Consider the following 13773-nt stretch of genomic DNA (forward strand, 5'->3'; position numbering starts at 1 on the left):
ACCTCCCAGCAATTAGCTATGAAACGATGAAGACATCTGACATGATAAACCTAATGGTCTTCCTTTTGATATTGTGCAAGATGTTCACAGGGCTGAAAACAAGATTGCCCAAGCCTGGGATCAGACAGGAGGGTATTGAATAATAATAATATTCATAATCTTTCCATTTGATATAGCGCCTTATCACGTCATCAAGATACCTCAAAGAGTTTCACAGAACATACTGCAAAGTGTTTTGATTTTTTTTGTGAGTGAAATGTGACAGCCAATTTGCCCACAGCAATGTCCCACAAACAGCCATGGAGTGAGTGATTAATTTTATTTGGGGGAGTGTTGGCCAGGACACCGGGAGAGAGAAACTCCCTTCTGGTTTTGAATAGAGCCTAGCCCAAACAGGCAGACAGGACCTTGGTTTAATATCTCATCCGAAGGACGTCACTTCCAATGTTGCAACACCCCCCAGCGCTGCATTGCGAGTGTCAGTTTAGACAATGTGATTCCAAGTCCCTACATGGGGCTTAAACCTTCTCACTCAGAGGCAGGCTGGTCACATGAGAAAAGGAAGCAGATATTTAGGGGATTTCTCTCTTCATGACATCCACGTCAAAACCATCTGAATCACAGATCTGCTCTCACAAGGCTGTAATAGGGCCCAGACCTGGAGATGTGGAGAAAGCGCTCCCCCCTCATTGGCATCATTGGTCAGGGTAGAGTCTCCCTCTGTCAGCACTTCAATTCCATGCTGCTGTAGATATTCCACAAAGCTGCTGTCTAGCCGTTCTGTCCTCTCTAGCTCCTGATTCAGTCTCACTCCCAGATCCCAACTGGCATCTGTGAAAGGAAATGTAAGCAACAGTTCATTGGTCGCACCTTTCCCAGAGTGCAGTCTATGCCTTCCACTGAGAGCAGAGCGATGATCAGGGTCTCTGTCACTCTGGCATCACATGAACCTCACTTGGAAGCACACCTGACCTCCAGCCTACAGGAGCCAGTGGGGAGACATGATAAGAAGCTCCAGGTGCCCTCAGCCAGAGATCCCTTGACAACATGCAACCCAACACTTAAAGGAACAGTGCCTCAGATTGTTCCTTTGCTCTCAGTGGAAGGATAAACTGCACTGAGAAAGGTGAAGCTGGGAAATGGTTATTCCTCTCCCCAGTGTGCGTTCTTATTTGATTGTATTCCCCCACACACACAGTCAATGTATTTGATGTCCATTTCCCCCCACACCCAGTCAGTGTATTGGGTGTGTATTCCCCCTCACACAGTCAGTGTATTTGATGTGTATAGACACACACACACACCCTCTCCCCTGCCTCCTCCCATTCATCCACTCCTTCTCTGTGAAACTCTTGGGAGATATTTCCGCACATGAAAGCCTTAAACTGCACACTATTTAGACACGTCATAGGTGGCAGGGCTCCCCTTCACTGATACTCACTGCTGCTGCAGCCATCGCTGATCCATTCCGGGATGGATAACGTTGATGACCTCTCCACTCTCAGCTCATTCTGTGGCTGGAGGCAGAAACAGAAACCATCATTCATAGTACAAGGGTCAAGCCTGACAAGCCCTCCACCCCCTGCCCCCACTTCCCTGGCACTCACAACCTCCCTGGCACTCAAATTCGCACTCATCGACCTCCCTGGCACTCACACTCACCAACCTCCCTGGCACTCAGCGCTTACAGCCCAGGGATAATAGCCAATCGGTGGGTGGGTCAACAGGTCACAAGAGAGGTTCAGTGAATGTTTGGCTATTTAATCTCATTCCTCCAGAATCCCCAAAGAAGTCTTCCGATCACAGCGTCAAGCTGGGTTTCAAAGGAATCCAGTGTCCTGGCCTCAACGACCTTTCCTGGAAATCTGTTTCAGTCATTAATTATCCTCTGGGTAAAGAAAAACTTCCTGGTGTCTATCCTGAAACTGCCCTCAACCCGCTTGTCCACTACCTGGTGTGTCTGACATGACTGTTCGGGGTTCACTTTCTCATTCCCAGTTCACACAGGGACTGAATCATTACATTTCCAAAGAAAATCCCCCAAAATAAAGTTAACTATTGTCTGTCTCTCACCTTGTCTGTCTCAGACTCTGTCAGAGAGTGTGCAGACTGGCCCAGGGCCTCAGTGTGCTGTGGTGGTGACAGCGGCTGTGGTCGCTGATGGCTCTTCCCAATTGCTTTGTCCTGTAGCGAGGCCCTGCTCAGGCTTATGCTGTGTCCGCCACTCAGCTCCGAGATACGGGTAGAATGCAGCTCTTTCATCCACTCCATGCTCTCCTCATACTTCCTCATCAACTCTGGAGAGCTCAGAGAGCTCTCAGCCCCAATATGGTTATACACAAAATCAGGCTGCTTCTCCTGACCCATAGCCAGAGATGGCGCTTGGAAATTCATTTCCTCAGTCTCCACAGCAGAGAACCGCTGAAGTCCCTGCTCCGGCCTATCTTGCTTCCTCATCACTTCCATCTGACTGGCCTGGTCAGCTAGCTCCTCCTCCTGCCTCAGTAATGCTGCCCGTAGCTGACTGACCTGGGTCCGCAGGTTACACTCGTGCACCTCCAGGTCAGCGATGGTGCGATCCTTCTCCTGAACAAAACAACAAGAGCATGAGTTCAGCAAAATGTGCCCTCACTTGGTTATCATCAGTACTAAAGAAACTCTCAAAACCGGGAGCTGAGCAACACTGGGAGCTTCGGGGATGTATGGTGGTCAGGAACTCAGCATTTTGTTTTCACAAATTAAATTGAACTGTTGCACGACTCAACTTGGGCCCAAGAAATCTTCAGTGACTGTCTCAGGTCAACAACAACACATGGTGAAGTCCTCATCCACTCCTACTGAATCCCAGGGAATCTCACTGCCTCACACTGAGAGTTTCTAGCCACAAAAACTCTCAGTCATAAAACCAAATCCCCCGAGTCCCCCCATCCATTTAGATTCTCCATGGCACTCGTTCCCCTCCACACTGGGACTCAGTTTGACCTGCATCTGTTCCAATAGTATCTGGATGCTCTCGGTGTTGGAGTTCAGTTGCTCTTTGGCCAGAACCAGCTCCTCATGGGTGGCCAGGAACTGGCTCATCTGTTGCTCCTGGTGCTGCCCATCAGTCTGTAACATAACATAACATAACATAACATAACATGTAGGAGCAGGAGTAGGCCATTTGACTCTTCGAGCCTGCCCCGCCATTCAATCATAGCTGATCTTCTAATCTCACTCCAGCTAATAACCTGACCCTGCCTTATCTTCATATCCCTTAATCCCTTTTGCAATAAGAAATCTATCTATCTCAGTCTTGAATATGTTCAAGGACTGAGCGTCAACAGCCCTTTGGGGTAGTGAGTTCCATACATTCACCACCCTTTGAGTGAAGAAGTTCTTCCTCAACTCAGTGCGAAAGGGCTGGCCTCTGATTTTAAGGTTGTGACCCCTGGCTTTAGTTTCTCCAACCAGGGGAAACAATCTCCCACTATCTACTCTATCATGCCCTTTGATCATCTTATAGGTTTCTATAAGATCCCCTCTAATTCTTCTATATTCTAGAGAATATAGGTCCAAATTGGTCAGCCTATCCTTGTGACTCAACCCCTTCATCCCTGGTAGTAACCTAGTAAATCTACGCTGCATCCCCTCCAAGGCAAGTACATTCTTCCTTAAATAAGGAGATCAAAACCGCACACAGTATTCCAGGTGTGGTCTCACTAGGGCCCTATACAGTTGCAGCAAGACTTCCCTACTCTTATACTCCAATCCTTTCATAATGAATGCTAACATACCGTTCGCCTTCCTAATTGCTGCTGCACCTGCAGACAACTTTCTGTGATTGGTGTACAAGGACATCCAAGTCCCTCTGGACGCTAACACATTCCAATCTCTCCCCTTCTAAAAAAATAACCCGCTCTACTGTTTTTGCTACCCAGGTGGATGACTTCGCACTTCCCTACATTATACTTCATCTGCCACCTACCTGCCCAATCACCTATCTATGTCTCGCTGCATTTTTTTAATGTCGTCCTCTGTGTTGGCATTTCCTCCTAGTTTTGTGTCATCCGCGAATTTAGATATATTAACTTCGATGTCCTTATCTAGATCGTTGATATAGATGGTAAATAGCTGAGGCCCAAGGACTGATCCTTGTGGCACTCCACTGGTCACATCCCGCCAATCTGAAAAGGACCCGTTTATCTACTCTTTGTTTCCTACCCGTTAACCATTCCCCAATCCACGTTAATATGCTCCCCCAATTCCATGGGCCCTTATCTTTTGGACTAACCTTTTATGCGGCACCTTATCGAATGCCTTCTGGAAGTCCAAATAGACCACATCCACTGATTCACCCTTATCTAGTTTACTGGAAATGTCCTCAAAAAACTCTATGAGATTTGTCAAACATGACTTCCCTTTTGTAAAGCCATGTTGACTTGGCCTAATTATATTGTGCTCCCTAAATACCGCACTACCACATCCTTAATCAATGATTCTAAAATTTTTCCTATCACTGATGTGAGACTAACTGGCCTATAGTTCCCCATCTTTTCCTTTCCACCTTTTTTAAATAGTGGTGTGACATTTGCGATCTTCCAATCCATGGGGACTGTTCCAGAATCCAAGGAATTTTGGAAGATCAGACATAAGGCCTCCACTATCTCATAAGCTCCCTCTTTTAAAACCCTGGGATGCAAGCCATCCGGACCAGGGGATTTGTCACTTTTTAGTGCTAACAGTTTCTCAGCACCAATTCTCTACTAATGAAAATTTCCCTAAGTTGCTCCCTGTCCTTATCCCTTTGGTGCATCTCTATTGTTGGCAGACTTGTTGTGTCTTCTAGGGTGAAGACAGATGCAAAGTACCCATTTAGGGACTCTGCCATGTCCTTATCCCCCATTACAACTTCTCCCGTCTCTGACTGAAGTGGACCTACATTTACCCTCACTAGCCTATTCCTCTTAATATATTTGTAAAAACTTTTACAATCAGACTTAATGTTCCTAGCTGGCTTACCCTCATACTCCTTTTTCTTGCTCTTAATTAGTTTTTTTTGTTTTATTTTGCTGGTTTCTAAAACTCTCCCAATCTTCAGATTTGCTGCTTTTCTTGGCAGTTTTATAAGCCTTTTCTTTTAATTTGATGCTTTCCCTAACTGCTCTAGTTAGCCACGGATGAATTGCTTTCCCTGTGGTACTCTTATTCCGCAAGGGAATATGCGACCGCTGAGAATTTTGCACTACATCCTTAAATATTTGCCACTGTTGGTCTACATTTTTACCTCTTAATCTTATTCTCCAGTCTATTTTACCTAAATCTTTCCTCATACCTACAAAATTAGCCCTATTTAAATTCAGAATACTTGCCTCGGATTTAACTATATCCCTCTCTAACTTAATGCAGAATTCAATCATATTGTGATCACTCTGCCCTAGAGGATTCTTAATACCTACACTGCCAACTAGCCCTGTTTCGTTACACAAAACAAGGTCTAGGATGGCCTGTCCCCTAGTTGGTTCCTCGGCATGCTGCTCTAGAAAGTTATCTCTCATACACTCAATGAACTCTTCTTCTGACCTACTTTTGCCGATTTGGTTTTCCCAATCTATGTGGAGATTGAAATCACCCACTATTATCGCTTTACCTTTCCTACATGCTCCACTGATTTCTTGATTAATACCCTGTGCTATATTGTGATCACTGTTTGGGGGTCTATAAACCACTCCCATTAATATTTTCTGCCCTTTATTATTTTTTATTTCCACCCATATTGTCTCGACCTCCTGGTCATCGGATTTCAGATCCTTCCTCTCCACTGCTTTTATTTCATCCCTAATTAACAGGGCTACTACACCCCCCACCTCTTTTCCCACTGTGCCTATCTTTCCTGTAAACTGAGAACCCTGGAATATTTAACTCCCACCCTAGATCTCCTTGTAACCATGTTTCAGTGATGGCTACTAGATCGTATCCATATGTGTCTACCTGTGCTTTTAATTCATCAGTTTTATTCCGAATGCTTCGCGCGTTCAGATATAACATTTTTAATTTCCACTACTCTCTGATTCCATATCTATTTTGCCAAGCTTCTTACCCCTAGTTAATATATTCCTGTTATCTGACATGCTATTCTGCACTGTCATCTTTACTTTTTCTAATGCTAACTTATGTTTTCTCTTATCTATATATTCCCCCCACCCCTTTACTAGTTTAAATTCCTATTTATTTCCTTGTTAATTTGTTCAGCTAGGACATTTGTCCCAGCATGATTTAAATGCAGCCCTTTTCTCTGAAAGAGCTCTCTTTTCCCCCAGTACTCGTGCCAATGGCCCATAAAAAGACACCCCTGAGTTCCCCACCACTCTTTTAGCCATGCGCTCAAGTCCTTAATTTGTTTGTTTCTGTAATAATAATAATAATAATCCTTGCATTTGGTATAGCGCTTTTCACATCGGGAGGACGTCCCAAAGCGCTTCACAGAACACACTGTAAAGTGAATTGACTGTATATTTGTGGGCGAACGCGGCAGCCAATTGCGCACAGCAATGTCCCACAAACAGTCATAGATTGAAAATGACCAATTTATTATTGTTTTTGGTTTTGGAGGGATCATTATTAGGCGTGTGGAGTAAGGAAACTTGCCCAAGGTTTCGCCCTCTGCCTGGAATTGTCGTATGGTACAGGCAGTAGTCCTGATATTACCACCTTCGATGATCTCGACAATTTGGACCCCAGCTCTTCGAATTCCCTTCTCAAGTCATCTTGGCCAACTCTACCGATGTCGTTGGTACCTATGTGAAGGACCACCAATGGATCCTTACCCTCGTATTTTAAATTATCTTCTAGCCCTGCCGAGACATCCTTCACCCCGGCCCCAGGGAGGCAACAAAGCCTTCGGGTCTTCTGGTTGGTGTTGCAGATGATTGTGTCTGTCTGCCTAATAGTCTCATCCCCAATGAAGACAACCATCCGTTCTTTTGCCCCAGTGTTAGAGGTAGTTTTTCCTTCCACCTCACCAGCTTTCTTGTCGATACAAGTTCCAAGGATTTGTTGTTCTAGGTTAATGCCGGATTTACTGCCACTCTTTCCGTTGTCCCCCTGATCTCCTGACTGTCCATTGACCTATCCTGACTATAACCAATGTTGACTGTATATTCCCTCAGGGGAGTGGATGTAGCTATCCAGGAAGCACTCACTGTCTCTGATACTCAGCCACTCTGAGCTGCGCTGCCTCAGTTGCAGACATCTTCTGCAGATGTGGTCACCCGGGATCAGGCTGCCCTTCATCAGCTCCCACATGTCACACTCCTCACATAACACCTGCCAGGCCATTATCACCTCTTCCAACTTGAGTTAGTTAATTAGTTAACTTCAGTTAATTAAGTTAATTAGGTTAAGTTAATTATGTTAAGTTAATTAAGTTTTAATTAATCAAGTTGATTCAATTAAGTTGATCAAGTTAAGTCCGTGGTGTGTGATGTGTTGATAGTTTACTGTTGATATTGACGTCGCTCTGACGTCACTTTTTAATTTTCTTGCTGATGTTTTATCCTCTGACACGGCCTGCTCTCCTCGCCCCACCACTGACTGACTGGCTGCTGCTCTCCTCGCCCCACCACTGACTGACTGGCTGCTGCTCTCCTCGCCCCACCACTGACTGACTGGCTGCTGCTCTCCTCGCCCCACCACTGACTGACTGACTGGCTGACTGCTGCTCTCCTCGCCCCACCACTGACTGACTGGCTGACTGACTGCTGCTCTCCTCGCCCCACCACTGGCTGACTGACTGCTGCTCTCCTCGCCCCACCACTGACTGACTGACTGCTGCTCTCCTCGCCCCACCACTGACTGACTGGCTGCTGCTCTCCTCGCCCCACCACTGACTGACTGGCTGACTGACTGCTGCTCTCCTCGGCTGACTGGCTGCTCTCCTCGCCCCACCACTGACTGACTGGCTGACTGCTGCTCTCCTCGCCCCCCACTGACTGACTGGCTGCTGCTCTCCTCGCCCCACCACTGACTGACTGGCTGACTGCTGCTCTCCTCGCCCCACCACTGACTGACTGGCTGACTGACTGCTGCTCTCCTCGCCCCACCACTGACTGACTGGCTGACTGACTGCTGCTCTCCTCGCCCCACCACTGGCTGACTGACTGCTGCTCTCCTCGCCCCACCACTGACTGACTGGCTGACTGACTGCTGCTCTCCTCGCCCCACCACTGGACTGACTGGCTGCTGCTCTCCTCGCCCCACAACTGGACTGACTGCTGCTCTCCTCGCCCCACCACTGACTGACTGGCTGACTGACTGGACTGGCTGCTGCTCTCCTCGCCCCACCACTGACTGACTGACTGACTGAACTGACTGGCTGACTGACTGCTGCTCTCCTCGCCCCACCACTGACTGACTGACTGCTGCTCTCCTCGCCCCACTGACTGACTGACTGCTGCTCTCCTCGCCCCACCACTGACTGACTGGCTGCTGCTCTCCTCGCCCCACCACTGACTGACTGGCTGCTGCTCTCCTCGCCCCACCACTGACTGACTGGCTGACTGACTGCTGCTCTCCTCGCTGTGGCTATATCCCCACTGCTCGGTCTAGGCTCCGCCCCTCGCTCGTGTGCCGCTGACTCTGCACAGACAGGATCAGAGTTTCCACAAGCCCTGGACAATATAATAATCACCTGACCAGCCGCTCCAACAGTAAATACTCTGTCAATTTTGTAGACAGCCGGAGCAGTCAGATTGTGAACAAGGAACATCACACAAACATCGAGAAGTGAACGTAGGTGCCAAGCTGGCCCAGTCATTGAACTCTCACTTCCGAGTCAGAAGGTCGTGGGTTTAAGTCCACAATGGAGCCTGTAAGCTCACAGTCTAGGCTCACACTGCAATGCAGTGCTCTGCGGTGGAGAGGTGCCAACCTTCAGATGATACATTAAGGTTCCACTTGCCTTTTCTGATGGATAATAAAGAGCCCATGGCTGTGTTCAAAAAGAGAAGGGAGTTTCTCTCTCCCGGGGCCAACAATCCCCAGATAAAACTGGTCATTCACTCCACAGATTTGTGGGACATTGCTGCGCACAAATTGGCTGCTGCGTTCGCCCACAAGATACACTCTGGCTACACTTTACAGTAAATTGTGTAAAGAAATCTAGGATGTTTTGATATACAAAAACATCAAGTTATATGATAGAATTATTTTAATCCTTCCTGTAGTTGATGGAGGGTGGGTCCAATTGTGGATGAACGAAGGCCTAGTACAAAGTCATTCTATCGTATTCCTGGTCTCTGCATAGAAAACAGAGTATTACAATATTTACTTCAGGCAGCATCTCTCATAGCAGGGGGACATCTCAAAGCTCTTAATAATACTAGCTGGACACATGAGCTGGGAATGGGGGAGATGACCCAAAGCATGGTCCAAGAGGTAGATCTTGAGATGGAGCTTGAACCAGGTGAGTAAGGGAGCGAGTCAGAGAGATGGAAATGCAGATCAGGGGGGTGGGGGGCAGATAAGCTGATTTCACAATTTTACTGAAAATTTCAGGGATTTTGCAAAATCCCTGGTTTCACAACTGCTGTAACATATATCCAGCCTGGCCTGGGGTGGACACAGACTGTTCAGTGATGGTGATCCCTACATTGACCAAAAGAGGGCAATAGGAAGAGTGGAAATTAAATCAGCTTACCAATCCATCTCCTGCTCCGATTTGCGAGTGTGCGGTTGGCAGGCCATTGTTGGTAACTCCCCGCTCCTTCTGCAGTTGCTTCACATGTTCTTTCAGCTCCTCGCTTTGTGCCTCCTGCTCCGCCAGCTCTTCTTGCAGCTTCGCCAGCTCTTCCTGGCAGGTTAAATACTTCTGGATGGCGGCTTCCAGCTGTGAGTCCCGCTGTTTGAGCTGCGAGTGCAGTGTCTGCATTTCAGCGCTGGCTTGCTGCACACCGGCCGTCTTTTCCGACACTTCTTGTTCGAGTTCCACCAACCTTGCAGGCAAAGCCTCCACTTGCTGTAGCCGCACCTGTTCATATCTCAGCTGCTCCTGTAGTTCCTGCACGCGGGTGGAGAGCTGCTGCACCTCAGCCCCATGCTGCGAGATGTGACGTTGCAGCAAACAATTGTCCTCCCACAGGGTATCCTGTTGCAGGTGCAGGGAGGCTAGTTCCTCCCGCTGCTGCCCATTGACACCCTGCAGATGTTGGAGACTGGCCTGAAGAGCGGCCTCCCTCTCTTGGAACTCAGCCTCCTTCTTAGCCCAGGGCGGAAGGGATGCAGCGGGCTGACTCAACACTGCCTCCTCCTGATGCCGACAGCCAGGAGCACACTCCTTGCACTCTGCAGGCCGCACTGCCAGGAATGCCAGCTCTTGCTGTAGGTTCTCACTGTGTCCTGTCCAGCGTGGTAAACCCAGCCTGGACTCCTCCAGGAGGCCAGACTCCTCCTGCATGTCACTCATTTCGTGCCGGTTTGGGTTCAAGAGCAGCAGCTCTTGTTGGAGCTTCTCGATCACCTCGTGGAGCTGCTCTGTCTCTTCCTCTCGGTCTGCCCGCAGCCTCTCTTGCTCCACAGTCAGCCACTCAATTTTGCCTTTCAGCTCCTCAATTTCACTTTTTTTCTCTTCAAAAACCTAATGAAACAGCAACAATGAGCAGACAGCACTCGTCACATCAAAGAGCAGGAGCGAGTACAGGGCCTGCAGACTTGATCACTCAGTGCTCAACATTGGTAAATTAACAGACAGTTTTATATTTCCCATCCTTCACCCAGCACTGAGTAATGACCACCTGCACAATACCATCAATGTTCAACCTTTTGGCTGCACGGCCGGATTCCCTATTTGAGAAAGAAAGGTCCACGGGCCACATCTAGCGTGGGCCAGCTGGCGGGCCACATCTGGCCCGAGACCATTTCCAACATTCCAACCCGCTCACTCCCTGGCGAACGGCAGGAGCAAGTGATTCGAAGGATGAAGCCCACAGAGCCTTTACTGCAGTCTGTCAGGAATGCAAGAGTGTCTCTTACCAACTCTGTGCTTAGCAACCAACTGCTGTGTCCTGCTGCTGAAGATAGTGACCCGCACTTGGGAGAGAAATGGGGAGAGAGGGGTGGTGGGGGTAGAGAAGAGGGAGGGGAAGGAGGCGATAGAGGGAGAGGGGGTAGAGGGAGAGAAAGAGGGGGGACGAAGTGGAGGAAAGAGAGTAGAGCAGAGACCATAGCAGTGTGAAGAGGAAACTGAGTGAGGTGGAACCAGCTGAGAATTCTGTTAAGGAATTTAGTGAGAGTGGGAATTCAGTGCAGTGGGGGAAGGAGTTACATAATTATAAAATATATAATAGTTATATTAGAATAATATAAAACATGTCTGGGAATATGGCAGGACAGCTGAGACTGGTTGCATGAACAACGTGTGTCATGTGGACTCCACAATGCTTTGTTTGCCCTGGACAAACATGTGTGCAGGAAATGCCTCCGGCTGCTTGAGCTTGAGCTCAGGGTTTTGAGCTAGAGGAGAAGCTGGTATCATTACATAGCATATGGGAGGCTGAAGAGTTCATGGATCAAATGTTTTAGGAGGTGGTCACCCCACAGCCACACAGCGTTCAGAAGGAGAGTGAGTGGGTAACCACCCGGCGTGGTAGGAAGAGGGGACGGGCAGTGCAGAGTGTGGCACTCATAAACGGTTTTCTGTACTGAATACCGGTGAGGTGATGACACCTACGGGGAGAGGAGTCAAAAGCAAATGGATGCACAGGGGGACACCAGGAAGAGTGTCAATGGGGACACAACAGTGAAAGGAGTAGACAAACGTTTCCTCACCAAAAATGTGACTCTCGCATGGGATGTTGCCTCCCTGGTGCCAGGGTTGAAGACATCATGGAATGGGTGCAAAATATTCTACAGGAGGAAAGGGAACATCCAGAAGTGGTGGTCCATGTTGGGATCCATGACGTAGGGGGAAAAAGGGCTGAGATCCTACAGGAGAGTATCAGAAGCTAGGGAAAAAGCTAGAGTAGGACCTCAAAGGTGGTGATCTCTGGATTACTCCCAGTGCCTCATGCAAGTGAGCATCAAAACAGCAGGATCAAACGCATGAATGCCTGGCTGGAGAAATGGTGCAGAAAGGAGGGCTTCAGATTCCTGGAACATTGGGTCCAGTTCTGGGGCAGGTAGGACCTGTCTAAGGTGGATGAGTTACACTTGAACAGGGCTGGGACCAATGTCCTCGCAGTGAGGTTAACTAGTGCTGTGGGGTTTAAACTAATTTCGATGGGGGAAGGGAATCAGGATATAGCATCTGAGAGGAGAAACAAGTTACATAGAGGGCTGGGAGAGACGAATAACAATGTAATAAGTAGTCCAGAAAAAGCAGGGATTAGACGGGGGAGAAATGCAGCGCAGACTCAGTCGGTTTTGGAGTGCATGTGCGGAAAAATGCAGAAATAGGAGCTGAATATTCCTGGCTGTAATGTATTCAGGAGGGATAAGGAAGAAAAAAAAGCAGGAGGAGGATGACAATATTGATTAAAGATACTGTTAGGGCCCTGGAAAGGGACGATGTCCTAGAAGGTCCAAAAACAGAATAACATAACATGTAGGAGCAGGAGTAGGTCATTTGACTCTTCGAGCCTGCCCCGCCATTCAATCATGGCTGATCTTCTAATCTAACTCCAGCTAATAACCTAACCCTGTCTTATCCCCATATCCCTTAATCCCTTTTGCAATAAGAAATCTATCTATCTCAGTCTTGAATATGTTCAAGGACTGAGCGTAAACAGCCCTTTGGGGTAGTGAGTTCCATACATTCACCACCCTTTGAGTGAAGAAGTTCTTCCTCAACTCAGTGTGAAAGGGCTGCCTCTGATTTTAAGGTTGTCACCCCTGGTTTTAGTTTTTCCAACCAGGGGAAACAATCTCCCACTATCTACTCTATCATGCCCTTTGATCATCTTATAGGTTTCTAATTCTTCTCTAATTCTTCTATATTCCAGAGAATATAGGCCCAAATTGATCAGCCTATCCTCGTAACTCATCCCCTTCATCCCTGGTACTAACCTAGTAAATCTACACTGCACTCCCTCTACATCCTTCCTTAAATGAGGAGACTAAAATTGGACACAGTATTCCAGGTGTAGTCTCACCAGGGCCCGATAGAGTTGCAGCAAGACTTCCCTACTCTTATACTCTAATCCTTTCATAATGAAAAAGTATCTATTTGGTTAGAGTTAAGGAGCAGAAACGGAGCTGTTACTATACAAGGTGTATACTATAGACCTCCAAATAGTGGGAAGGAGAAAGACGAGCAAATCTGCCAGCAGATTTTAGAAAGATGCAAAACCAATAGAATAATAATGGGGGACTTCAATTATCCTAACATAGACTGGCAAAATAACATCGACTGGCAAAGTAAAGGGCAAAGAGGGGGAAGGATTCCTGAAATGTGTGCAGGATAACTTTCAGGATCAGTATGTTTCCAGCCCAACGAGGAAGGAAGCAGTGCTGGATCTAGTTCTGGGGAATGAAGTGGGGCAAGTGGAGCAGGTTTCAGTCAGAGTGATCACAATATCATTAGGTTTAGAGTACTTATGAAAAGGACAAGGAACAATCAAAGTTGAAAGATACTCAACTGGAAGACGGCTAATTTCAGTAAGTTAAAAAGAGACATAGCCAAAGTGGACTGGAAACAAAGATTGGCAGGTAAAACCGCTAATGAGCAATGGGAAGCCTTCAAGGGGGAGATAGTTCAGGGACAGAACAAATACATTCCCAAAAAGAAGAAAGGTAGAGCAT

The 13773-nt window shown here is 47.5% G+C and overlaps 1 protein-coding gene across 8 annotated transcripts in view; it reads right to left on the bottom strand.

The window, feature by feature from the left end:
• The window catches only part of pcnt (pericentrin), a 132433-nt gene that overhangs the window by 35561 nt on the left and 83099 nt on the right, over positions 1 to 13773 (bottom strand). For all 8 annotated transcript variants that reach the window (XM_042336372.1, XM_042336378.1, XM_042336375.1 and 5 more), the window contains 5 exons: positions 9677 to 10612; positions 2983 to 3108; positions 2074 to 2586; positions 1442 to 1517; positions 659 to 831 (listed from right to left, as the gene is read on the bottom strand). In XM_042336372.1, the coding sequence (XP_042192306.1) occupies positions 659 to 831; positions 1442 to 1517; positions 2074 to 2586; positions 2983 to 3108; positions 9677 to 10612 (1824 nt within the window). The remainder of the gene's footprint in view (positions 1 to 658; positions 832 to 1441; positions 1518 to 2073; positions 2587 to 2982; positions 3109 to 9676; positions 10613 to 13773) is intronic.

The sequence above is a fragment of the Callorhinchus milii genome, unplaced genomic scaffold, assembly GCF_018977255.1.
Source record: "Callorhinchus milii isolate IMCB2004 unplaced genomic scaffold, IMCB_Cmil_1.0 Scaffold6, whole genome shotgun sequence".
NCBI lineage: Eukaryota > Metazoa > Chordata > Chondrichthyes > Chimaeriformes > Callorhinchidae > Callorhinchus > Callorhinchus milii.